This window comes from Cuculus canorus, chromosome 9, assembly GCF_017976375.1.
Source record: "Cuculus canorus isolate bCucCan1 chromosome 9, bCucCan1.pri, whole genome shotgun sequence".
Classification (NCBI taxonomy): domain Eukaryota; kingdom Metazoa; phylum Chordata; class Aves; order Cuculiformes; family Cuculidae; genus Cuculus; species Cuculus canorus.
In genome coordinates, this window is record NC_071409.1 from 8,384,214 (window position 1) to 8,409,393 (window position 25,180).

Below are 25,180 nucleotides of genomic sequence, written 5' to 3' on the forward strand. Positions count from 1 at the left end.
TCTGTAAGTTCTATTGTCTTTGAAGTCAAAGGTTTTTTCCTAAATAAAAATGACAGGACTTTTTTCCATTTAGTGACAAGATTGCCACTGGATCTTTTGATAAAACCTGCAGACTCTGGAGTACAGAGACAGGAAAATGTTATCATACTTTCAGCGGACATAGTGCAGAAATAGTAAGTACTGATGTACATTTCTTATTCCTTTCTGTTTCCTCACATCATCAGTGATGGCTGTGGGTTCCAAGTACCTGTGAGCTGACATTCGAAGGGGCAGATATTCTGCTGAATCTTTCACACATGCAGATCTTGTGAGCATTTCTGCACTGCAAGAAAAGATAGTCTTACAGTTCTTAAGAAACAGAATAAAACGTTCTGCAATCTGAAATATGTTTTAGTTCGTTAGAATTTCCCTTGTCTGCTAAATGTTAAAACATTTTTGAAAAAGACCGTAACAATTGGAATTTTCAATTCATTACATGTATTTATTCCTTGATTTGTTTACACAACTCATTTATTTTTCTAGATATTTTGTATTGCCTCTCATTTTTGCAGAACTGAATACACAAGAACATCATTGCTTGTATTGCTGTTTTTTGTGCTGAAATCTGTACTTCACGTACAGGACCGATTTGAGCCACAGAAGAATGAAATTCTGAAATTTAACTGTGTAAACTGAGAGTATGTGATGAAATGTCACAGTTATATGAAACAGAAACAGTTTAAGGTTAAAAATGGTTGGTTTCCTTTCCAGTGCACTAGAAGCCCTGTTAGCAATAGCAAATATCTTGATGTACAGCATTCTGATTGAAAAGATCAGGGCAAATCCACTGAAATGCTTAATTTCAATGCAGAGTATATTTTTTAATAGCGATGCAATCATTATTCAATAAAGCATTTCTGGAAATTGTTTCTGGAAAAAATTGGAATTTAATTTGTATATTGTCGGGCCTATAACTGGGGTCAGAAAATGGTGGTTTACCTTGGTGGGAGGGGAGGTTGGTTTCAGTGGGGTTTGATTCTCTGGATACTTTGAAACAGTTATCCCTTAGAGTAGAGCACATGTGCTTATTGAGATACAGGGCTGCAGTGAGTTTGCTTCTGCAGATCAGTCGTCTAAATATTTGACTGCCTCTCAGTTTCTTCTGACTTCTGTACGGGTTAGATTAGACCCAAAGTGTTGCAGGTTGTGCTAGCAAGTAATTAGTAGGAGATAACAGCCAGCAGAAAATGATGTGTTTCTCTGAATTACTCTCACATATAGTAATAATCTCGCACTTCTTGTGTCCGGTAAGTTGCTGGCAAAGGCGTGGCCACAGTTACTCCGTATTAAAAAAGAGAAAAAAAGGAATAGACATAGTGAAAATGCACCGAGGACTGCAGCTACTGCTTTCTTATCTATATGGCACCCCTATCCCTTATTAGTAGAAAAATGATATTGAATGATTACAGAGGATGGGGAGATGACTGCGTTATTTTTTGATGTGAAAAAATGAATTAAGGAAGTTAAGCTTTTGTTCTTGCTTTTTCATAAACAAACAGGATATTGTGGGGGCACCCTTGGCAAACACCTGAATAATGACACCCATCAAGTTAAAAGTGTGAGTTTACGGAGTGTGTCTGTGGGACAGAAAACTGTCCAGAGGGTTTTGCCCCAGACTGCTCCAGTTAAAGAGGAAGCCGCCAAGCGATAGCGTCAAGGAACAGTAACTAGGGGATGTCAAGGAGAGTTTTGAAATAAAGAAGTGGAAAAGCCCAAAAGGAAGCCTAAAAGAATCAAAGCAATTTATAACGGGATAGGGAAGACATTAGTCTGGAAGCAGCTGTTGTCTGCTGGGCATCACAGTCTCTGCCTAGGCTAGAGAGCGCGGCCTTCCTCTTGGACACACCATGAGGTTTTTTGCATCTTTCTAGTGGGTTGTCAGTAGGGAGTTCAAGAAAAACACCCTTTTGTCCCCCCGGGTATGATGTGTATATGCGAATTTGGATGCCCTCTCTCTGGTGTGTGGCTCAGCAGACCGAAGGAAGTGGCAGGGGTTCTACGAAAGGCAGAGCTGTCACATTTGCCAGGGAAGGTGTGTGCAAGTAGAACATACGCTCTGATGAAAATGGGAGTGTGCATGTAACCGACTCATCCTGTGAGTCAGGAAGAGTGTGCGTGCAGGGGTGTGGAAGTGTGTGATTAAAACCCCTTGGCATTGGAGAAGAAGGTTTAGAAATCTGTAGCTGTTTATTAAGATTGCATAAGTTTACCTATTGTATTACGTATTCTGATACTGAATATACAGTTCTCTGTCAGTTAACTCAACGCTGTTAATAAATCAACAAACTGCTGCAGCCTTGGTTTTCATTAAAACTTTGAGAACTAAATAATTTCTCCCTGTGACACAAAATGAGGCACCGAAATCATGGAATTTTATTCAGGCTCAGAAAAAAAATATGGGAAATCTTCCAGTAAGTCTTTTTAATGCATTGCCATTGCAAAGCAGCCAATTAATCCATTTGATTTGAGTAGTTGTCCAAAGCTATTTGATAAGGATTTGTTGCTCTTCTAGTGAACTGCTGGAAGAATTCTACAATTTTTTTGTATTCCATAAAATATTAAGTCAGCCTTTCGTCTTGTTTAAAAATATTAATACATTGGTTTCAAGAAACTGCATATAAATACTCTCCCACGTTTTCCCATCCAATATTTCTTACTACAGGTATGTTTAGCATTTAATCCTCAGAGCACATTGGTGGCAACTGGAAGCATGGATAGCACCGCCAAATTATGGGATATAGAGAAAGGAGAAGAAATAGTCACTTTAAGCGTATGTTTGCCTTCCTTATGTTTCTTGATTTCTTAGTTTTCTAACCGAGATAAATAACAGAATAAGAACAGTTTCAAAACTTGCAAAGTTTCTGTTACCAGGTGGCCCCACAGTGATGGCAGTTACAAAACAGATTAACAAAACTTGAATGGAATGATAAAGTTATGATATTTTAAAAGAAGTCCTACCCAATGACAGATTTTCCTTATTTCAATGACATTACTGCTATAAATAAGAATGCCTTCCATCACTCATTAAAACATCTTATTACACTGTAAATTCTGACCTCTTCTCCTTTAACATAAAGTAACTCTGAGAACATTCATGTCAGAACTACATCTGTATGGATCTTCTCCTGTAAACGTCAGCTGAGGACAGCCGTTCAGTTATCTCTAGATTGTGATGTCTCTTTGCTCTCTATGGCTTCCTGGGTTTCCACAGGTTTGGATCGGCCTGTGCTGTTTCAATGTATTTCTCTCAGGTAAATCCTAAATAACAGGTAGTGCCTACGCCTGCTTTGGTATTGGTGAACAGAGGTAATTCTGTTTAAATAAAATATGGGAAATATGCACTGATGAGGTCACTGGACAATTGCTCACTGCTTAAGTGATGTGCCTGAGGTATTTTTTCATCTGTCAGGATGATGACTATTCCACAGTCCGGTAGATCTTTCTGTCAAAATAGTGATGCGTTGGACTAGAGAATAAATAATATATTGAAGGGTTATAGAAGGATTGTGTTGCTGAAAAAAGCTACATATTAAACTGTATTAATGGAAAAGTCATTTGAATTCTCATACTTCTTTTCTCTTAGGGGCACTCGGCAGAAATCATTGCATTGTCTTTTAATACCACTGGAGATAGGATTATCACTGGCTCCTTTGACCATACAGTAATCCTGTGGGATGTTGGCACTGGCAGGTACTAAACTAATAATAAATATAATTTACATTCCATGTATCAATGACGAATGAAAGAGAAAATGTTGAGCTACAGATTACAGACCTTAGATTTTTGCTTCACTTCGAGTATGCATTCCTTCATCTTATCATTTGTTACTCCTGTTCCCTTTGTTCGTCTGAGAAGCAATGCTGCTCACCAGATGCTTTTGTATACATTTTTTATTCTATATTTCCATCTTATGAGCCCTAAGGGACAGACAGATTGCCCTGTGTTTGTTGCTGATGAATTCCTCAAACAGGAACACATTTTATCCGCATGGAAAATTGCGTTTTGGAAGGTGTCAAGCATTTCTAGATGGAAAAAGACTATTTAGGCAGATAGACCTCTGTGTCAGTATAAATTTATAAAGAGGAGAGCATTTGGCCTCTCTGACTGCAGAGAACAAGATGTCTTGATTACAATGCCAACAAATAATAATGTAGTGGCTAAATATAAGTGGTTATGTTATCCTGACAAATCCACTTGTGGTTTTTAACTGGAAACTCAGTATATAGAGAATAATAAAGTGATTGCCCTGATTACTGACAAAGTAATTTATGAAGGTAATGATTCTATTATGTTTTCAGAGGCCATGTCTTTTTCCATTTCTGAGAGCAAGAGAAATACCTCTGAATTTATAGATGAAAGTAAAGTGTGTGTTTAGTGACATCGTGGTGTAATAATGTGTAAAGCTTCAAAATGAGAGTAATCATGGGATTTGAAAAATAACGAACAAATACTACAGCATTTAAAGATTGATCCTTTAAGCTTTGAGCTTTTTCAACACCAGCAGTTTTATGTTTGGTGTGTTAACACTTAAGAAGCGCTCATTCAGCAAAGTGGATCTTCGCATTGAACTTATTCAACCTGGTGTTCTTGCAAACATTTTTCTTTGAAAACAGCTGCTTCTTTGAAATCCTTGTCTGAGCCTGCAGTGAAGTGAAAGTCTTGGGATTTTCATGTTGCATACTTTTTTTCCTAAGGAATTAATGTGGACTTCATATTAGAGTCAGTACCGAGAAATGGAATATGAAGAAGGAAATTCTTGTTTAAATGCTGGCAGCTCTGGTAATCAGCTAGCGGGCAATATAATTGTGCCAGAGACGGCATTCAGCCTTTCAGATTGCAGTTGGGAACTTATGCATTTAGGAATAACAAAAAGTTGCAATCAGAAGGACTGTAAGCAAATCATATACAGGTTCCACTAGATCTGCAAAAATCTTGTACGTGAGGTTGTGTATACCTATCTTCCACTAAATGAAACACTTGAGAAACATTGCTTTCCAAATTTGAGTTTGGACATGAAGTTTCTTCTAATTTTTTTAGCTGACTCTAATGAGTGCCTGTGTTCCTCACATTTTCCAGGGTAGTATCCAGAATTGTCTTGAGGGAAGTTGATGTAAGGCCAAGAAACCTCAAGAAGGTTCAGGATTTTCTTCTCAAAATGTTGACATGAAATGACTGGAAATGACATGAAATGACATAAAATGACATAAAATGACATAAAATGACATAAAATAAAATAAAATAAAAATAAAATAAAATAAAAATAAAATAAAATAAAATAGGCAGAGAACATCCTGTGCAATACAGGTCTGTATTTATCAATGGAAAATACAGTCAGCTATAGTTCAGTGAAAAGCCTTCAAGAACTTTGTTTGACAAATCAAGAACTGATAACTGGGATCAGGAGTGCTGGGTGCCAGGTTGCTGAGAGGGAGAGGGTTTCTTCCTATTCGCAACAATGGTGCAAGTATCAGGGCATCTATATATTAACTTGATTGTATGTGCGTTTTATGTATGTAAATGAATGCAAGAAACCTGTCTCTGGCACCGTAAATCCTTGTGTTTCACTGGAAACACATTCACTAAAATCTTTTTGAAAGAGAAGGGGGGACTTTTCCATTTTATTCCTTGCTGCTTCTCTGTTTCAAAGTTAAAAAAATGAAATTGATGTAGTACTAGAATCCTAATGAGCTGTACTGCTCCATTTCATTACTTTAATGGATAAAATGGTGAAGAATTTACACCTTAAGTATGCACTTTTATGAACTTACTTATAATTTATATATGTATATCAAAATACACACATAAATTAAAAACATAAATTGTCTCTTTTGTAGGCTCTTACACACTTTATTGGGTCACCGAGCAGAGATTAGCAGTGCACAATTTAACTGGGACTGTTCTCTTATTGTCACTGGATCAATGGACAAAACATGCAGGGTAAGAAAGATGAGTATGTAATGAATACAGCCTTTTTAGATATAAAAGTACACCTTTTGTTAATGGAAGAGAATTATTTTAAACTAGTACATGTAATTCACTAAAGATTTCACAATTAAATTAAAAAACTATAAACATTAATTTCAGTGAAGTCTGGTTAAATAACAAAATACATTTTAAGGCTCACTTAAACAAAACACTGAAATAAAAACACGTAGAACTTCATTCAACTAACTAAACAGTGACTTTTTATTGATTTATATCCAGGTTTCATGTTAATATAATACATTGTCAGACATCACAATGGGTCTATTCATGTTGCTTTACGGATCAACAGATTAAGTAAATTAGCCAAAATAAGCAAAAAATTTACCGATATTTATCTCTGCAGCTGTGGAATGCTATGACTGGGACACATATAGCAACTTTAGCAGGTAACAGTGATGAAATTTTGGATGTCTGCTTTGATTATGTTGGCCAGCGAATTGCAGCTGCCTCTGCTGATGGTAAGTGAAGTGACCTGGGCTGTTACAAGAATTGCAGTAGTAGCATAAAACACGTGTGTCCTTTTCCTTTGGTTTGCTTTGAATGTAGCTTGATGAAAGATGAGTATCTTGACTGAAAACTATGGATGAAACAATGTTTGTTGCATCATAGAATGTTTGGCATTAAACTTAAGTTTTCCTCAGTGAAAATTTCCTTAGTTTTAACACTTTGATCGACTCAACGTTATCTTCCCGCTTTAACTTCAAATTTGTAGGGAAACATTTCAGTTGGGGGTGGAAATGCATATTAAATATTTAGGTAAGTCACTTTTCAGTGAAGTTGGATGTGGGTGGCTCAAATTTAGGCTTAAATGCAAAAGGTAGTTGGAATGTTAATGGTGGATTTGCTACTAGGCTTTCCAAATGTGTAGGAAGAGGATACACCATGAAGAGGGAGTGAAAGAAGCAGTTTTGTTTTGTTGTTAGTATGCAGCAGTTTTGTTTTGTTGTTAGTATGCAGCAGTTTTGCATGCTTATTATTTTTTTTAGGAATTTTATCCTTGGGGGGAACTGTGTTAAGATTGTCTTCTATTTATTTTGAAATAAAACCTGAGGATGAGGCCCTTAAACCCTTTTAAAATGTTCCTGTTGAAATGCTTGCCTAAGACTAATAATCACAAATGGCTCCTGATCTACCACAACAGGGTCAGTAAGAGTCTATAGTGCAGAGACCAAGAAATGCATTGCAAAGTTAGAGGGACATGAAGGTGAAATTTCAAAGGTAAGCTCTTTCTGGTTTGCACCTTTTTTCTTTGATTACGTGTGACATCCCATCCACCAGCTATTCTGTGAGACAAGAATACTGTTAAAGAATGTGATGGTAAAATTATTAATTTTTAGGAATGAGAGGTCTGGCTAAGAAGTTATCTTCACTAAAAGAACATTCCTTTTGACTGAAAGCTGTCAGTCAATGATTCTTTCCAAGTCCCCTCTCTGAGCTAAGATACCACTGGGTGTGCTGCTCCTACAGGCTTGCCAAGAGACATCTCTCCAGATCATCGTGCTATTTATTACTTGATTTATTACTTGAACTGGGGCAGTTAGAAAGCCACTTAAGAAGCCCATCCCTCCCAGGCGTGGATACCTCACCTAGTTAACATTGAAACGATTGTTTTTCCTTACCTCTTTCCTTTTCCCAGAACAGTCTGTAGACTGGGTCTCTGCAATCACTTGGCAGGGAACAGGGGAAGAGAGGGGGAGATGTTGCCCAAATGTTCTGTCACTATTATCGTCGTTAATAGAGCTTCTCTCTGACCTGTCCCAAGTCATACTTGTGTTATATAACCCTTGGAATTCCCAGATTCTCTGACAGAAACAGCACAAGTTATTTAGTCGTTTGATGACATCTTCAAGGCTGTTCCCTCTGAGGCTTTTACCATCACTCTTATTCCTTGCTTCTACCAGATCTGCTTTTCTTTACTCTATTTCATTTCTCTGCACGTCCAATTTATGGAATGGAATAGAAAAAAACATAATTCTGTGGCAAAATACATGGAGGCTTATTTTCAAAAGCGCAGAAAGGACTTGGAAATAGAAAGCCTGCTTCACAGATCACTTGGTCATGAGGACTGTGCTTATGTACTTCTCTAGCTCAATTTTGAATGACAAAGTTCAGTTCCAAATAAATTTAGTTACTCCCAAGACTGTATGTATTTTTCAAACTTTCTTATTTACTGCTTTCAGCTTTCCCTTATTCTTTCAAATGGATAGTTCTCACCACCTTCCAGGCTAGAACACTAAGTCTGCACTGCTTTTTTTTTTTGATGTGTTTTGTAACTGAAATAAAAATTCCTTGAAAATAAGATGTTTCTTAGAGAACTACACTCATGTGCTTCCATTGAATTGATTTGGCTATCATAATCACTCTGCCAAAAAAATATTAAGTTCAGAAAGGCTACTCTTTGCTCACTTAATATACACAGTGCAACTTTTTACACTCGGTGCAGATGCACTGAGGAATGCAGTCTGAACACATGTGGGTGAGTTAAGGTCCTTCGAACGAGGTCCTCAGTGCTGCTGTGATCTGTTGTTGGAAGTGAGAATCTGCTCAACGCAGAGCATGTTGAAACGTCAGTCTATTTCTGCAGGTGTTCTGTGTACCTGTGATTGTTTGGGAAGGTTTTTACTTGGAAATTGGATTTTTGGAGAACAGGCATTTTGCCATCAGTAATTAAGCAATTTAGCATTACATAATAACCTGGTATTGTCCAGTTAGTGCTATAAAAATATATCTGATTATCTGGAAACACATGCCATTTTGGCAATGGATGTTTAACAAATAGGAAGCTTTGATATTGCAGAGATGTATGTAATTTATTGTAGAACTCTGAAATATATATAAATTTTACATCAGAATAATAATATTTAAATAACGTTGTTACAGTTGAAAAGCAATTGCGATTTGAGGGATAATATTCTGAAGTCTTGATCCTAGTGTGGAATCATAGAATTGTTTGGATTGGAAAGGATCTTACAGATCACCCAGTTCCAACTCCCCTGCCATGGGCAGGGACACCTTCCATTCCAACCTGGCCTTGAACACCTCCAGGGATGGGGCAGCCACAGCTTCCCTGGGCAACCTGGGCCAGTGCCTCACCCCCCTTGTTGTGAAGAAATTCTTCCTAATGTCTAATCTAAATCTTCCCACTTCCCACTTCCCATTTAAAGCCATTCCCCCTCATCCTATCATTCCATGCCCATGTAAAAAATCCCTCCCCAGCTTTCTTGTAGACCCCTTTCAGGTACTAGAAGGCCACTATAAGGTCTTCCCGGAGCCTTCTCCTCTCCAGAGAGTAAGGTCATTGTATATAGACATTTGTACATACACAAAGTTTTCAGCCACAGAAGTTTGCCAGAGTGACTCTAGTGGAATACTACCCTTAATTTTAGCTGAAAATCTGAATGCAAGGGTTGCTGGTTTCTGTTTTCATATTTTAAACACTAGATATGCTTTCTTTTCTAGGCATATTAACTTGCTAAGTAATAAAACTCTTTTCTGTATTTTTTTAAAGGTATGTTTCAACCCTAAAGGCAATCGTATATTAACAGCCAGCTCTGACAAAACAGCTCGACTCTGGGATGCTGCTACTGGATGCTGCCTTCAGATATTAGATGGTCATACTGATGAGATATTCTCCTGTGCTTTCAATTACAAAGGCGATACAATCATTACAGGTAACTAATACATTCCCTTTTTTTCTTTCTTTTGAGAGACATTTCAGATCTTGCTATGGTAAAAAATTCTGGTACCCAGATACAGGTACCAGAAGTGACTTACAGTATAGTCAAGAAAAGCTAGAAACTTACTTTTGAACAAATTTTTATAAAGGCATGGACATACCCTACCACCTCTCCAATGGGTCTATACCAGCACCAGACCAGTGACTAAGGCATTTTCTCACAGTGCGTTGCAATCAAGAAGGTCAGGATGAGCAGAGGGCAAAGCATTTTAAATGGAAGCACACCTTTTGTGCATCTGGCAATGAATTCTGTTCAAGTTTCTGTCATTTCAGACAAAAACTCATGGGAGTAGGGAAAAGATGTGAATAGAGTGTTCATGATCGCTTCAGTCTTTTGACTGAAGTACCAAAACATGAAATGCATCATCAAAATATTGCTGTAGGTCCTACTGTCTCTTGCTAGCCATGAACAGAAAAATATTTCTCTAGCTCCTCGGCATTCTAGGTAGATTGTTGATGTAGGTGTCAAGAAAAATTGATATATTGTGTGATACAGCTAAATGATTCCTTCACAATGTGTGTTTATTGCTAGGAAGCAAGGATAACACCTGCAGAATATGGCACTGACTGAAGAGAAGGAAAGATCCAGTTTGCTATATGCTGACTTTGTGAGTTTTGTAGTCAATAAACTCAGTCTTTCAGATGTGTTTTCTTTTACTTCCTTTGTTCACCCTAAGCTTTGCTGAATTAGAAAAGCTACCTAGATTTTGATAGGTTTGACTTTGCTGATATCAGAAGTTGAAAGCGACCTTTGGAGATCGTCCACACCTCTGCTCAAAGTGCTGCCAGCCAAGCAGGCTGCCCAGAACTGACATGGCTTCGAATACCTCCAAAGGATAGAGACTCCGCAGTTTCTCTGGGCAACAGGCTTAGTGACTGATCACTCCTTCAGTAAAAAAAAAAGAATTGGTTGGTTTTTCCTTATGTTCAAATGGAATGTTTTCTTGTATTTCAATTTGTGCATGTTGCCTCTTCACTGGCTACTAACTGGTAAGGGTCTGGATCTGCTCAGCCACCTGAGAGAAATGTGGAGTAGCATGAATGAATCTGCCAGGATGGCCCTGGTTTTTTGGTATAATTTTTAACCTGTAACCCTTTTAATAATAATAATAAAAAGTAGCGTTGCAATATTCACAAGTGTGAAAGGGGTGTTGTTATGCCCTTGCTCTGAGTACTTTGGTATTAACTTTTTTTGCTGTGTAATAAAGTATTGAGTTAAAATGCCAGTTTTGCTGCTTGTAATACAACTTCCTACTTGGTATTTCTAGAGAAAACCAGCAACTATTTGTGAAATACATTGGTCTTAATTATTACATGCATGCTGTAGTTAAGATCCCACTCACTCCCCTTTCATACTTGCTCACATCTTTCCATTCATTCCATTCCTTCCTGCTCAGCCCTCATTCTCCTGTTTTCACCTGAGGTAAAAAAAAAATCAATAATGTGGGTGGTGACTCCAACTCTGAATCCTGTCCTAAATATTATGGCAAGTGTGAAGAAACTCTACACACAAATGATTTGGAGCCAAGGATCATGACATAAACTAATAAGTGGACAAGGAATTCTGCAAATTATTTACCGCAGTATAACGAGCTGTTGCCCAGACACCAGCAATTGCCAACAAGTTTCACATGTGCAGAGTGCTCTCACTTCCCAACACAGCACCTGAAACTGCAGTTGCTCTTTGCAGGGAAACAGTGAGGGAGCAAAGTCAACTCCTCTCTTTCAGCAGCCTTGGAAGAAGGACAAGGAAGCAAAGAAGGTAGGATTGAATAAATCATGTGTGTTGACTGAGAGAAAACAGGAAGATAGGAAGTGTGCAGCAGAGAAACAACTTGAGGGTATTTTGTTTATTTTGTATATCTCTGGGCGGTTATGGACGGGGCTTCTAAGTGTCGTTAAATTTAACAGGAAGTTACTAATGCTGATGTGTTTCATAAGCTCTAAGTGCTTGCCAGCATCTTTCTGTGTGAATGAAGAAACAAAAGTGCCTGTCATCACTTGGCGAATATCCTGGTTGTTTTGAGTAGTGTCGTGTTGTGGGAGGACTAAGTAGTGCGCTGCAGATCATTTAAAGTTAAACCTTTACCAGCGGGCAAAGTGGCTGATGTTAATGTTGTTATGATGCTGTGCTTCCTGTTTTCTTGTGCAAACATTTATGATATCAAACGTTTATCTCGGTGATCTGGAATAGAAAGGGGCAGGATGGATAATGCCAGTCTGTGTTGCTGCTGAACTGCTCAGTGTCCCTTGATCAGTTTGCACTTGTACTTGCAGGTGTGATGTGGGCGATTTCTGGCAGACTAAAATGGAGGAAAACTACTGTAACGGTGTGCACAAATAGTGCTGCAGAGTTAAAAACTTTGACTCGCTGAGCAACCATCACAAAGTAGAGAATTCTTTGAACTGAGATTAAGAAGTAGATTTTTTTTTCCTTAATCTTTCAGGTTGGGTTGTTTTCTGTTGCCTTTTCCTTTATGATTTATGATTTTTCTCTTACACTATGCCAGAGATTCAGTGAATCAAACATCTGCAGTAGCTTTTGGCTTTGAGGTCTTGTCCTGTTTTTATGCAAAACTGGGAATGAGCTGAGGTTTCATATACTAAACGTTGGACTGGGAGGTCACCTGAACTCTATTTCTGACTCTCCCTAGGTTCACTGAGCATTGATTTTCAGGCTAAGTTCTCCAGGTTTCCTGCTCAAATATGAAATACTTCTGCACCTGATGTGATTCACAGCACTGCTGAAAACTGTGCTGACTTGGGGCCTCGTGAGAACTTCAGTAGTTCTCTAGGTACTATCAAGAGAATGCTTTGGTGTTAGGCTCTCTGCACCTTGGTTTACGTATATGTAGATTTAATGAATTATAGAGATATATGTTAGAAGCACATTGCATAGATGCATCATCCTGAAACCATTCTGTATCTCTGGTAGAAGCTTGATCCCTTTTTCTAATTCCACTTCAATCCCTGCAACCAAAATAGCCCATGAGTGTGTTCTAATTCTAGTCTGTTGCCTTTTTAATCTTATCAAAACGTTTGCCTTCTACATACCTTACCCTTTCCAAGTTGCTACTGTAATCAGTGGGTGGTTGGAGAGGAAGGTAATGTGGCTTTCAACGTCATCCTGAAATGCTGTAAAACTTGATTCATTGTGACTTTATTGAAAAGGATTCCCTAGGGAGAGTCCTGAAGTGTGCTTTAGTAAGGATTGTCACACTGGAAATTGTGTTTGCTGTAGTGTCTGTCCTTTAGACCTCTGAATCCTTCCAGTATATACCTTTGTGAATATACAAGTTTGTTTTTCTGGGAAAGAAGCTCTTGGCTTGTATTGCGGAACTTCTCCAGTACAGAACACAGAAGACAAGGAATGAGGATTTCTATGTAAACATACAATGTGTACTCGTACTCCGAACGTATGCTTTTTGTATCCCTTGAGATTCAAACTCTTTTCCAAATAGATGAGGATAATAATACTCAAACCCACTCATGTTTTCATAGTGGAATCTTGTGAGAATTTCTTTTTTTGCTCCTCCATACTGTCACTTACATTTTCTGGGTGGTTATTGAAAGGATATGAGGTATATACTGCTTGGTTGTATTTTCCAGTTCACTGCACTGAACTGTCTAGTTCTGAGCTGAAGCTGGGAGGAGAGCGCAGTATCCATCAGCCAAAGCTGTCTTTACTGCAAATTGTTTTAATTATTTGGATAGTCCAGCTGTCTAATTTAACTGTCTGCCCTCCTAAATGCTGTATAGCTGGAAGTTGCTTTCTGAGCCTCTGTTCCTCGTGATGATTGGCTTTAGAGCTGACTTGAAAAGTTGAAGTAGTAGCATTATGAATTTGCTCATACTTAGCATACTTCTGAAAGTTCTTAAATTGACTGGTATGGCTGTACTTGTCTTCTCAGCTGGCGTTTGTTTTACTTGTTAAGTAGCTCATGTGGGCACTTCAGCTCTATGGAATGGTGGTTTCCTTTTCTTTTTAGCAGTAGAAATACCTTTACACCTAGGCAGTAGGGGAGTAAATATTTGTGCAAACTTAAACAGGCAGAACAAACTCCTGAACTTCTCTCCCTCCCCTGACCTCGTGCCCACTTTTGCGGGTACTGAAAGCAGCTAGAGTGAGCACTGACAAAGATTTGGTACGTGGGGAATTATTCTGGGGTTAATTCTCTGCAATGAACTGTAGTTTCTCTTTAGTTTACTGTGATACCAAGAACATTATGATTAGCCTTGTATCACTTGAATGAATTGTGAAACCTGAGGAAAGGCGTAGCTTTGATACTGAGGCACCTTCGGCTTGCTCCGATTGGGTTAGGGCAATGGGACAGATTTTTCATGGAATCATAGAATCTTTCAGTTGGAAAAGACCTTTGAGATCAGTGAATCCAACTGTACCTGTCCATTACTAAACCATATCCCTGAGCACCTCATTTACCCATCTTTTAAACACTTCCAGGGATAGTGACTCCACCATCTTCCTGCACAGCCTCTGCCAGTGCCCGAGAGCCCTTTCAGTGAATAAATTTTTCCTTATGTCTATTCTAAACCTCTCCGGCACAACTTGAGGTCATTTCCTCTCATGCTATCACCTGTCACTTGGGAGGACACTTCTTCTCCAGCCCCTTCACCAACTTCACTGCCCTTCTCTGGATGCGCTCCAGCTCCTCAATGTCGTTCTTGTAGTGAGGGGCCCAAAACCCAACCCAGGATTGGAGGTGCAGCCTCACCAATGCCGAGTACAGGGGCACAATCACTTCGCTGCTGCTGCTGGCTTCATTCAGAAGCAGAGCTTTGAGAAGCTGCAGGGATGGCAGGCTTATATTATCTAATAGCTCAAGAAAACCCTAGCACATTCATAAATTTTTTAGGAAGGCAAAGAGGACATACATTATAACATAAATTTATTTCTGAATAAATTGCAACATTAAGAACTACTGTACAGAGAAACCGCATCACACTGTTACAACTCTGTCATGATATTTGTGCTTTGTAGGATAAGTAAACATTGATTCTATCACAGCAAAAATTGTATACTGACAACTAACTGTATTTGGTTTAAAAATAAATATACTTTCCCATTTATTAACTCAAACAAAGCACTTTAAGTCTATAATACTTGGTGCTTTTTATTAACTTTCATCCTCAGAAATGCTGAGCATTCAGAGTTGCCTCTCATGTTGGTGGGAGTTACGGATGTTCAGCAATTCTTAGGAGCAGACCCAGTGACTGCACAGTTACGCTCAATGTATGCAATAAATTGACCTTTATCTTGACAGTAAAGCGACCTTCACTGTTTTGTGTCTACTACAGAGTAGATGCAGAATGATTCATGGTCTTTAATGTTCCATGTTGGATTTTGATTCATTAACAATTTGTATTTCATAACAAATGAGTGATGCGATCGTGCATGTTTAGGAATGGTTTTAAAGATAAAATCGAGAATATGGCTCTTTTTCATAAATTATTTAAAACTACTTCAAAATTTTCAAAAATATTTAGTGCAAAAGGACAGCTTTTTTTTTTTTCCAAGAAATAGTACAGAAGCATATACTGTTATATGGAAAATAAAGCATCTCTTAAATATTTTCTTGGGAAAAGCAGGCAGGTTTTCTGTTGCGTTGTTTGGGTAGGGAGAGGTGAAAGAAAAAATAGCAGAAGATCTGTAATGAGATAAATCATATTTATCTTTAAATTCAAAACCAATCTCTTTGGCAGCGTCAAGAGAATGCATCAGTAAGTGCATGATTCTAACAGATCATCTCAACAAGACGATACCACAGTATATCTTATCAAACAGTTATATAAATGTTATAGTAATGTGAACTATCACATATAGTCCAAACACTTATAATCAAAATGAACAAGCATGTCTGAAATTTTAACAATCATTTTGCTTTCTTGTAGGTTACAAAAATTAAGATTTTTGTGATAAGATGGTACTCTTTTCAGAAATGCATTTCTTTACCTTGTTAACAATTTATTTGATTAAAATAAATAGTATTTTTTCACTGCTTTTAACTGATATGTAGCCTGTTACATAGTGCTTTAAATAGAAGCACTTTCCGTAACGAATGTACTGTCATTACTCCCTCTTACCAGGTAGGGACACTGAGGCACAGAGGTGAAATGACACACCCAAGGTCAAGCGGCAGCTCTGTGGTGGGACAGGGCGTATAAACCTGCTGCCCTGACTTGCAAAGAAAGTGCAACACGGTCAGGGCTGTGCCAGGGGCAGCTATACTGAACTACACTGCCACCAAGTGAAAAGGAATGAGTTTTAAGGGTAAAAATAGAGCCTAGATTTTATTTCCTTTTGAAGACAGGAATTGAGAACAGCTATGGAGGAGAAATAATCACATGGAAAGAAACTAAAACGCATTTTCAGCAGCTGTTAATTGTGTTGCCCAACTGCAAAGGTGTGGAGCATTCAAAAGTTTTTGCCTCTTAGCAGTTTCTAGGGATTTAAGAAAAAATAATTATTTCTCTAGGGACATGGGTGTCTCTAGGTATTCTGGAGCACACCCTCGTTCTAAGAGTTAAACTGTGCAAATATGGGTGTTTTATGACTGAATGTTAGTGTACTATCCCATTTTAGCGGATTGATTTAATCACATTGATGAAAATGGAACATATTAGACACTTAATTAAGCCTTTACTGTGTAGTCCATTAACTGAGAAGGCTAAGAATCCATCCCCTCCTGGTACAGTACACCCTACAGCAGCACGTCGAGTCCCTCAAGACACAGAAAGATACAATACACCTTGGTTTCGCTTTGCTCCTTGCTCAGTTGTGGAACGGATGAGTGCTGTTTCAGTAGAGTTTGTATATCTTTGCTGGTTTTATTCAGTGATGTTTGGAAATCTGAGTGTTACACAAATCACTGCTTATTTAAACTGGAATAAAACAAAAATGCGAACAGGTGAACTTTCTTAACCCAATTCGAGAAGCCAATCAAACAGACTTGGTGTCGTGTCTCCGCCTTCCTCGCTGAGCTTGCAGTACTGCACCACGGCATGAAAGATATCTCCCACTTTCCAGGACTTCCGCTGGACTAATTGCACAACATCTAAAAACTAAAAAAAATAAAACAACAAAATGTGCTTAGGATTTGGCTAATGTTTTGCCAAGTTTTTTTTGCTCTAAGATCATCCTTTGTGCACTTCTGTGGGAGGGAGTGGACACAATTCCCCCCACAGCAACATAAAGGGTCTTTCCATTTATGACTCCTATTGCTAAAGTTCCCCAAAGACTGGTTGAATCTCATGACATTTTCTACATTGGCTGCTCTTGTCAATTATTTCTTACTTACTGCAATGAAAGTAAGAACAGTGAAAGCAAGGATCACAACTTCCCTTGTTATTGACAACTTACTGTCAAACTAATAGAAGTGTGACTGTCCATTTTAAAGGAAAAAAAAATCCCCCTTTGTTACCATTTAGCTATATTTTAGTTTATATTTGGTTTTCTGTGTTTCCATATATACATCCCATAGTATTTTAAATACCCACATATTGCTGGTGAGATGGAATTCTGGGTAAATTTCTGTCACGTGAATAAGTTTGCTGCCACTGTCGTTGAGTCACACAGAGTATTTAGATTTAATATTTTTTTTTTAACTTCCAGATAAGCAAAGGTTAAACGGATGATCTTAAGGAGCTGTAAAAAAATCCTAAATTTTGTCCACTTTGTACTTAATAATGGGCTTCACTGTGTCACACATCTGGTACCGCTTTTTTTCTGAAGCACATAAAGGAAAATCAGAGCTTTTTATTTCTTTGAATTTCACAATCAATATCTAATTAGCGTGCTCCTTCTATAGTTCCAGTTTTAAACCACACAAGACAATATTGTGCGTTTCTAGTTTGTGTTGCTGTTTGCTATTTACATACTGCAGCCTAAACTTTTAATATATATTTTAATGATATTTAATAGACACGCGATTTCCAAGAGCACTGTTGTAGGCAGGATGTGCTTCATTATTCTCCAGCGTATTTTTGCAATTGAATTAACTGTTTGCCAAAGCACATGGGTAAAGCTGACAGCTGTTTCTTTAATTAGACGCAATTTGGACTGTGGCTGCTGAATGCATTTTAAATTATGTTTATGATTCTCAAATGCATGTACTCAAGAAAATCAAACAATATGTCTGCTACTCAAAAAGATCTTCCCGTAAAAGACCAAAATACTGATTAGTAATATTTTTTTTTTTTTTTCATTGATCGATTTGAGTACTGTGGTGCTTTTTGTAAGGCTTGAGCCGTTCTTGCTGACCTTGGAAATGAGGCTGTTTCGGTCATTTCTGAAATGCTGTAGGTGGCATTTTGTGGTATCTGCAGTGGAGCACCACCCAATCATTCAGGAATAGAAACAGTTTGCCCTTCTTCTCAGTACCGTAGTCAGAGTCTGTCTGCCCCTCTCTGGAAAGAGACTTCTGCTTTCAAAATGCTGATTGGCAGAGACTAAGCTACACCTGAGCAGAGGCAAAGGAGCGCTGGCATACATAAAAGGGTTTTATGCTAAGCCAGGGGAGGTGCTTAATAATTTCCACACAGTGATGCAAGATATTTCAGTCAGTCAGTATCATTTTCTAAGTGACAGATGTGTGATTGCAAATATGACTCCACTGGACATACTGGTTGCTCACTGCCTGCGCTAAAACTGCCTCTCAGGGTAGCAGTAATATAAGGATGTATCTACACAGATAGGTTTACCCCCCACCCCATCCCCTCGACTTCCCATTAGCTCTGGGGCAGAAGCCTGGTAGTCTTCTTACGTCAGACAGTGGATGTGAGTTAATATAAGTTACCTCGATTGTCTCAGTCCATAAGGACTAAGGAATTTCACATCTGGAAATCTTAAGTGCAACTTAACGTCTTGCATCACAGTGAGCTCTTACAGTCACCCAGTGGCAAAAATTTGTTGTCCACACACATAAGTGATTTTTATTTTCAATTTTTCAGCTACAAACTTAAACTCCACATAAGCCATCTGCAGTCCTTCCAATGCAACCACATACGAGTCATTCTGTTAATTCTGCCTTAGGCATTGACACTTAATGCACCATTGATATGAAAAAGTGAACAGATTCATCCAAGCATTTTAAAGAGGCTTTGGAGAAGGTCTTACGGGATAGAGTTTCTTGTGCCATGGACAACCTGCAAAATATTTCACACACCTTAAATCCTAACATTTAATACTTTCCTTCCTTTCTGCTATAAACAGTAGCATTGCCGTCTTGCTGTAATGAAGATATTTTTGCATCTGCTTTTAACTTTTTTTTAACTTCAATAAATCATAACTGCTACTGTGATTAAAGGGAATTAATAGCATGCCCAATTCCGTAAATACTACCTTTTCAATTCTGTTTTCCTGAGACTTCTTAAAATAGATGGTTGGAATTCCAAGTTCAGAAGCGGCTATCCACTGCAGGGTGGCTCGCAGCTCCACATCGGGGCACTCTGGTTCCAGGTCAAAGTTTATCACCAGTAGGTCCTTTTGACAATTAGCTGTTCCCACTGACAGCCCAGAAGTACTTTCTGTAAAAATAATCCCAGTAGTTACTGTGCCATTACCTGTGTTAACTTCGAATTGTATTTTTTAATTTATACGGTTCAACTTACCCTCTGTATTTTCTGCCTGTTCTTTAAGGAAAATCTTCTCTTCTACTAATTCACTTAGAAACAAACAACAACAGAGCTTATTAGTGATATTTAGGAACAGTCTACAACTTTGATTCATAATGGATAAACTTCTCCCTCGATGTAAGACCTAGAAAACTGCAAGAAAAAAGTTACATAGGATGAAATAATAAAATGCTGTATTTAGTTAGTTTATTTTATCTGTAAATCAGGAAAAGCTATGGGAATCGCAGCATTGTTACCATAAAAGGATAAGGTACTTGAGCTGGTTGCAGTGTGTATTACATTTCACTTGGATCTGCCAATCTTTACAGTTTACATAATGACATGTAAACGGCATTATGGTAAGGCACAGCAAATCTCATAACCTGGGCAGGACTACTGACCTTCCAGTGGCTACGTTTTGCAGTGCTTTACTCCCTGGCTGAATCTTTTCAGTCTTGCTTTCTAGTTTTAACTTTCGTAGTTAAATACAAACGTAACTATCAATGTCTTCAACTGCTGCTGGTTTTAAATATATTGGCTGTTTGTTTGAACAAATTCTGCCTATATCTTGCAAAAATTTCCAGAGGTCTTGATTCCTCATGTACTATCTCTTTCCTAAACTACAGGAAACAACCTCCAGGCATGTGGCCATTGCTGTAGCTTCCATTTGTGAATATGATTCCCATGCTCATGTATATGTGGCAAGAGATTGCATATTCACTATTGATGTCACAGCTATTTCATTTGCTTAATCATTCCTGAGGGACAGCACCTATAGGAGATGTTTCGAGACTGTCCTATTCTGCCCTCAAATCAGGGGGAATGCTACAAGTGTAAGATTTTTCTTGTAGCATGGGAAGATGCTACTCCTGCCACCCTCAATTGCAAGATTTCAGAATCTCCCCCGGGGTTTCGAAGAATCAGAATTATATATACTCATGTAATGGTTACTACGAGATGTGAGAGGAAATAATGAAGTGGCAGCATGCAAAATATGTCATGACCTGGAATCAGAGTTGCTTAGTAACTTCCTTCCCATCATGTTTTTTTTCCAGTTTTCTGTTTGAACAGCACATGTATTCTCTGCCTTGACTTTGATTTGTGGAAGAACAAACTCCTCACACCTATTGGCTAACACATGAGAACAAGCCCTGAAAGCTAACAAGGACAATCAGAAATTTATCTTCTTGGTTCTTGGAAATATAAAGGAGAGGGGTTTTCTTTGGGAATATGTGTAGGAACTACCACTGCCCCCCGTGAAGATGGGAGTGTTTTGAAAAGGCTGGTCTCCAGATCAACACATGAGCGGGAATGCACATAACTCTCTAGAGATATGAATGCCCAGATTTCTTACAAAATTAAGAGCCTCTTGAAAGCAGTAGAGTGGTAGTATAGTCTGGTAATGACCTGTGTAGATTTTCTGATGCCACCAACTTCACAAAGGTCCCACGTTCACTGCGTGATGTACAGTCCAGACAATTCTACAATGGCCATGCCCTGATTGCATCACGACATTCACTAGCTGGCACGTTATACCTGGCTTCAGAGTATCAGAATCTCTAGACAGATGCTTGCACATTTCTTGGTAATTTAATTATGTGCTCAGTAGAAACATGCCCAGAAACAATAGGCATGATGTACTTTGGGCTGACTAATTATTACTCTTGGAAAGAATGCCATCATATTTTTCTTCCATTTGACTCTAATTGAGCCTTATTTGCCGGAGCTTATTTGCTGTTACAGTAAAGTTCTGATGGTATTTGAAGTTATTCAGAGAAGAATGTTCATGCAATTGGAAACTGATACCACAGAAAACTGTCTTTTAAGCAGAGCAGCTAGTGGATCCCTATGGACGAGAGATGCCCCTGGATGGGATTCCCTGTATTTCCCTGTCTAGTGCAGTCACTTTGCATAGACATCTGCACATACTTTTTTCTGAGACTAACGGCAGGCTCAGCAGTGGTTACAAAGCAGGGTTTGGCACATTTTAGATGGCGTAAATGATTTGCACTTAAAATTAGACTAAACATCAAGTCTCACTTCAGTAACTACTTACTTAATCACAGGAGAAGATGGCACGTTCTCCTGATAAGTTTCCAGGTCCATAATGCCAAGACTGCTAGTTGTGCTGCTGTTGCCATTGCTGACAAAGCAAAAGTTTAAATATTAGTGCCAAACTGCACTGAACACGGCTCCATACATCTCTTTAAAATTTATTTATGTACAAAGCGAAGGGAAGAGGCTGCTCCCTGTTACGCTGAGTTCCAGAAAATCAATTGTGCTCAGCAAGTGGTTCTCAGAATGAAGCACACTAATCTGCTCAAAATAATGAGTCTTTTAACACAGGGTCCTAGATGGAGCACGTATCAAATGATGCTGTAAAGTGGAGGAAAAAAGGAAGTTGACTAACTTCTTGTGAATTGCTTATGCAGTGAACATTAGGCCTCAAACAGAAATACGGTCTGTACAAGTCCTTGAAAAGAAAGATTTTCAGGTACAGAGATGTATGTCCTGGAAAAAACTTGCATAGATCAGGTACCTCTAAATGTGGTGAGTTATAGCAGGGTGTTTGGTTTCTCATCATACCACTTACCTGTTGTGGGACTCCATGCCTGTAAGAAGCAGCAGTTTCGGTGTATTAAATCACACCTCAAATACTATCGGGGTCTGATGGAGCCAACAGGCACGGTGACAGCCCCTTATGTTTCTGACTATGAAAGACTGAGATTTTAATTAAAGCCAGAACTCGTTGGGATCAGTAATACATAGAAGTATTTTCTTTGGCTTCTTCACAAGAACGAAATATTACATCTGAGAATATTTGGGAAAAACAGTACCAGTTCACTTTATAAGATCATTGTGATTTTGACAGTGACTGTTCATGCAGATATGAGTCTGCATGAACAGTCAGAGTCTGATGAACAGGTTGTGGATTTGTTGGCTGCAAATCAATTAGCAAAACCAAATTCTGTGTTGCAAAGTCAAATTGAACCACTTCATTTTTACTGGAAAAGCAACTAGTAGTATTTTTCCTTACGCTAGAAGGATTGACTGTACAGTTTCTTTCCCCACAAGGTTTCTCTGAATCAGGGTCAGCGTGCCATGCACTCAGACTTGCTGTAGCAGTTTCTGTTTCAATGCAGAGCCAAAAGGCACAGCACATTAGCTCTTTCAGACCAAGGACTCACTGAAAGGCCATACTATAATAACGGGATGAGTGTTCACCTACACTAACAGAAAACTGCTGCTTTTTACAACTAGCCAACAGTGCTCTCTGACAGCCTCTTTCTCTTCCCTGTTTCATTATTTATTATATACTGTCTTCCCTCCTTGTCATCTTAACACCCAAGAGAAAGATATCACTACTTGACAATATTTTAAAACTTAATCTAAGAGCATGTGAAGAGAAATCCTTGTTCAATTAGAATTTGTGAAAGGGCTGAAGTCAAATTAACATCACATTATATAAACTCTAAGGACTAGATAACATCTTTAAACATATGTCTTGACTTAAGTAGGAACAAAAAGCAGCACACTGCAATGAGAGCTCAGGAATTTGCGCTTACTCAGGAGGATCCTGGCCACTGTCTGTTAATCTGTTCCCCTGTGTCAGTCTGAACAGATCAGGACTCTGTCTCTGCTCTCAGTGCAGATACCTGGTGGGAACAGCAGTCCCCTCAATCTTGGCTATGGAGATGCCAAAGTAAACAATATGGAAATAGTAGCAAATAAATTAAAGGAAAGACCATAGCGATTAGCTTGTCTAATGGCCGTTTCACTGTACGTCTGAGTCATTTGAGTGGTGCCAGGAAGGTTTTTCTTTGTCTGAATCTACCTGCTCACCAATAATATTATAAAAAGGCCAGGCTGAGAACCAGAAAGTGGCTAATTTTTTTTTCATTTTTTTTCTTTAAAATAAAGAGATGAACTCTATGATTAGGCTTTCCTTACAGTATTCGGAATAAGCTCAAGCTTATATTCTCAAGCTGTTGGTCCCAATTCCTGATGCGTGGTGGTCAAACCATTGGCTCGGTTGAGTAGACCTTATTGCATACTGAGAACAAACAATATGGGTACCTCAGGGATCGCTCGCTGAGCTGCAAGTAGCTACTTGTGTCATCGGGATTCTCCTCATCATTAGCCAGCTGGGACCAGCTGCCAGTGCTTTCTTCACTGCTGCTGAGGTGGTTTGGAAATTCTTCAGGTGATTTTGTCTCTCCTATGACTTCTTCATCCAGTCTGCTCTGGGGACTGTTGCTGGGAGGGTGATAAGGAAGGCACATTGACTTTGTAATACAGACAAACAAACCGATGCCACCAGTCTTCAGGCAATGTGGCTTATTAAAGTCAACCAAGCTGCAAAATTATACAGATGCAAGAGATTGGACATGCTTATAATTTATACATGAGGTTCAGCTGAACGCACAGTCTGAGATGCTCTTAAATAAGGATCTTCCTGTGACTGCTATAAACAACCAAACAGATATGTGTAGAAAAAGTTTAACTTGTGCAAAAAGATTTTACAAGTACAAAAAGAACTGGTCACTGCATAGGCCGATTGCTTAATGCACTTCAGTGAGGGTTGAAATATGTGGTATACGTTAGTACAGAATGACAGTTTCTTGGAATTATACATTGGAAATAAATCCCTGTCCTGCTAATGGGTGCCTAAGTTTCTTGCCAGGATTTTCTACACTGTTAACACTGTAGATCCAAAAGGGGTCTCGAATTAAAAGTAGGTTGTGAATCACTGACTACTCTTAGCCTTATGTGTCTTCTAGGTTCTTTGCATAGGCTGGAGAAGGAGAAGTTTTCCTTTTCTAGGCAGGTGTGTAGCAGGTAGATGGAAACCAGATGGAAAATGTAGCCTAGACTAAGTTTAGAAAACACAGGGTTAAGGGGAAAAATGGCATATAATTCTGCACACTGGACATATGTCTCACACGTGCACACATTTACATGACACATATATAGGAACATACAAAATAAAAACTATATTCATGGTAACTTTTCGAAGCCAATCTGGACTCTGTGAGACTTATTTTGATATGCAGACAGAAAAGTATAATAAATAATAATCCAAAGCTCTCTCTTTTTGGATGATAAGAAAGTATTAATTATATCATTACAGTTCCATAGAAACAAAGTAAAACTATAGTTTTGTTATATTTCCTGGATGGTCTGCATTTGCAATTTTGTGATTAAAACAATGTACTGTGTACTGGCAACCCTCTGCAGGATGCCTCTAGAGAAGTACTTGCCTTCGGACTTTTATCTACAGTTATAGCTGAGGCACCGTGTCTTCAGTTAGAGCAAGAGATCACCCCAAAAATTCAGGTTTTTTCCAAGTAATTAACTTGTTTAAGAATATACTGAGACAATACTATTGTGTATATCTCCTTTTGCTACGCTCTCACTCTCAGGACAACTGAGAAATTGCTGTATTAATGCTGGATGTTACAGAAAGAGTACAGGGAGAGAGGCAGTTGGTTGCCTGAGGGCCTCTGCTCTGCCAGGCACTCAGCATCTGTCAGATAAAACTCTCCCTGTTATCCTGACCCCTCAGGTACAACACTCGTCATCTTTAGTAACATGAAGGCAGTGAGCAGCCAAGGTCACAGGGTGGTGGTTTTATTCAGACTTGTAATACAGGGCAGGTAGCATTTAACACTTAGTCCAAAACGTGAGGGATGTTTTGGGGGGGCTGTTACTTGGCTCTTTGGGGGTTGTTCCATTCGTTATGCGATTACATCTAAAACTAGTGATGCTTTGAACTGACAGTTCCCTACT

At 38.7% G+C, this 25,180-nt stretch overlaps 2 protein-coding genes across 6 annotated transcripts in view; one reads left to right on the plus strand and one right to left on the minus strand.

Moving 5' to 3' along the window:
- Positions 1–25,180, plus strand: part of DAW1 (dynein assembly factor with WD repeats 1) — a 312,498-nt gene that overhangs the window by 13,598 nt on the left and 273,720 nt on the right. The window contains exons 7-14 of the mRNA XM_054074522.1: positions 74–173; positions 2,702–2,809; positions 3,623–3,729; positions 5,874–5,976; positions 6,368–6,482; positions 7,166–7,242; positions 9,533–9,695; positions 10,293–11,522. Coding sequence (XP_053930497.1) covers positions 74–173; positions 2,702–2,809; positions 3,623–3,729; positions 5,874–5,976; positions 6,368–6,482; positions 7,166–7,242; positions 9,533–9,695; positions 10,293–10,327 — 808 coding nt within the window. The 3' untranslated portion in view covers positions 10,328–11,522. The remainder of the gene's footprint in view (positions 1–73; positions 174–2,701; positions 2,810–3,622; positions 3,730–5,873; positions 5,977–6,367; positions 6,483–7,165; positions 7,243–9,532; positions 9,696–10,292; positions 11,523–25,180) is intronic.
- Positions 14,683–25,180, minus strand: part of SPHKAP (SPHK1 interactor, AKAP domain containing) — a 75,767-nt gene continuing 65,269 nt past the window's right edge. For 4 of the 5 annotated variants that reach the window (XM_054074334.1, XM_054074333.1, XM_054074336.1 and 1 more), the window contains exons 8-12: positions 23,468–23,647; positions 21,447–21,533; positions 19,388–19,440; positions 19,119–19,303; positions 14,683–16,840 (exon numbers count right to left, since the gene is read on the minus strand). In XM_054074334.1, coding sequence (XP_053930309.1) covers positions 16,697–16,840; positions 19,119–19,303; positions 19,388–19,440; positions 21,447–21,533; positions 23,468–23,647 — 649 coding nt within the window. In that variant the 3' untranslated portion in view covers positions 14,683–16,696. The remainder of the gene's footprint in view (positions 16,841–19,118; positions 19,304–19,387; positions 19,441–21,446; positions 21,534–23,467; positions 23,648–25,180) is intronic. The other variant, XM_054074338.1, reaches the window with a different exon arrangement.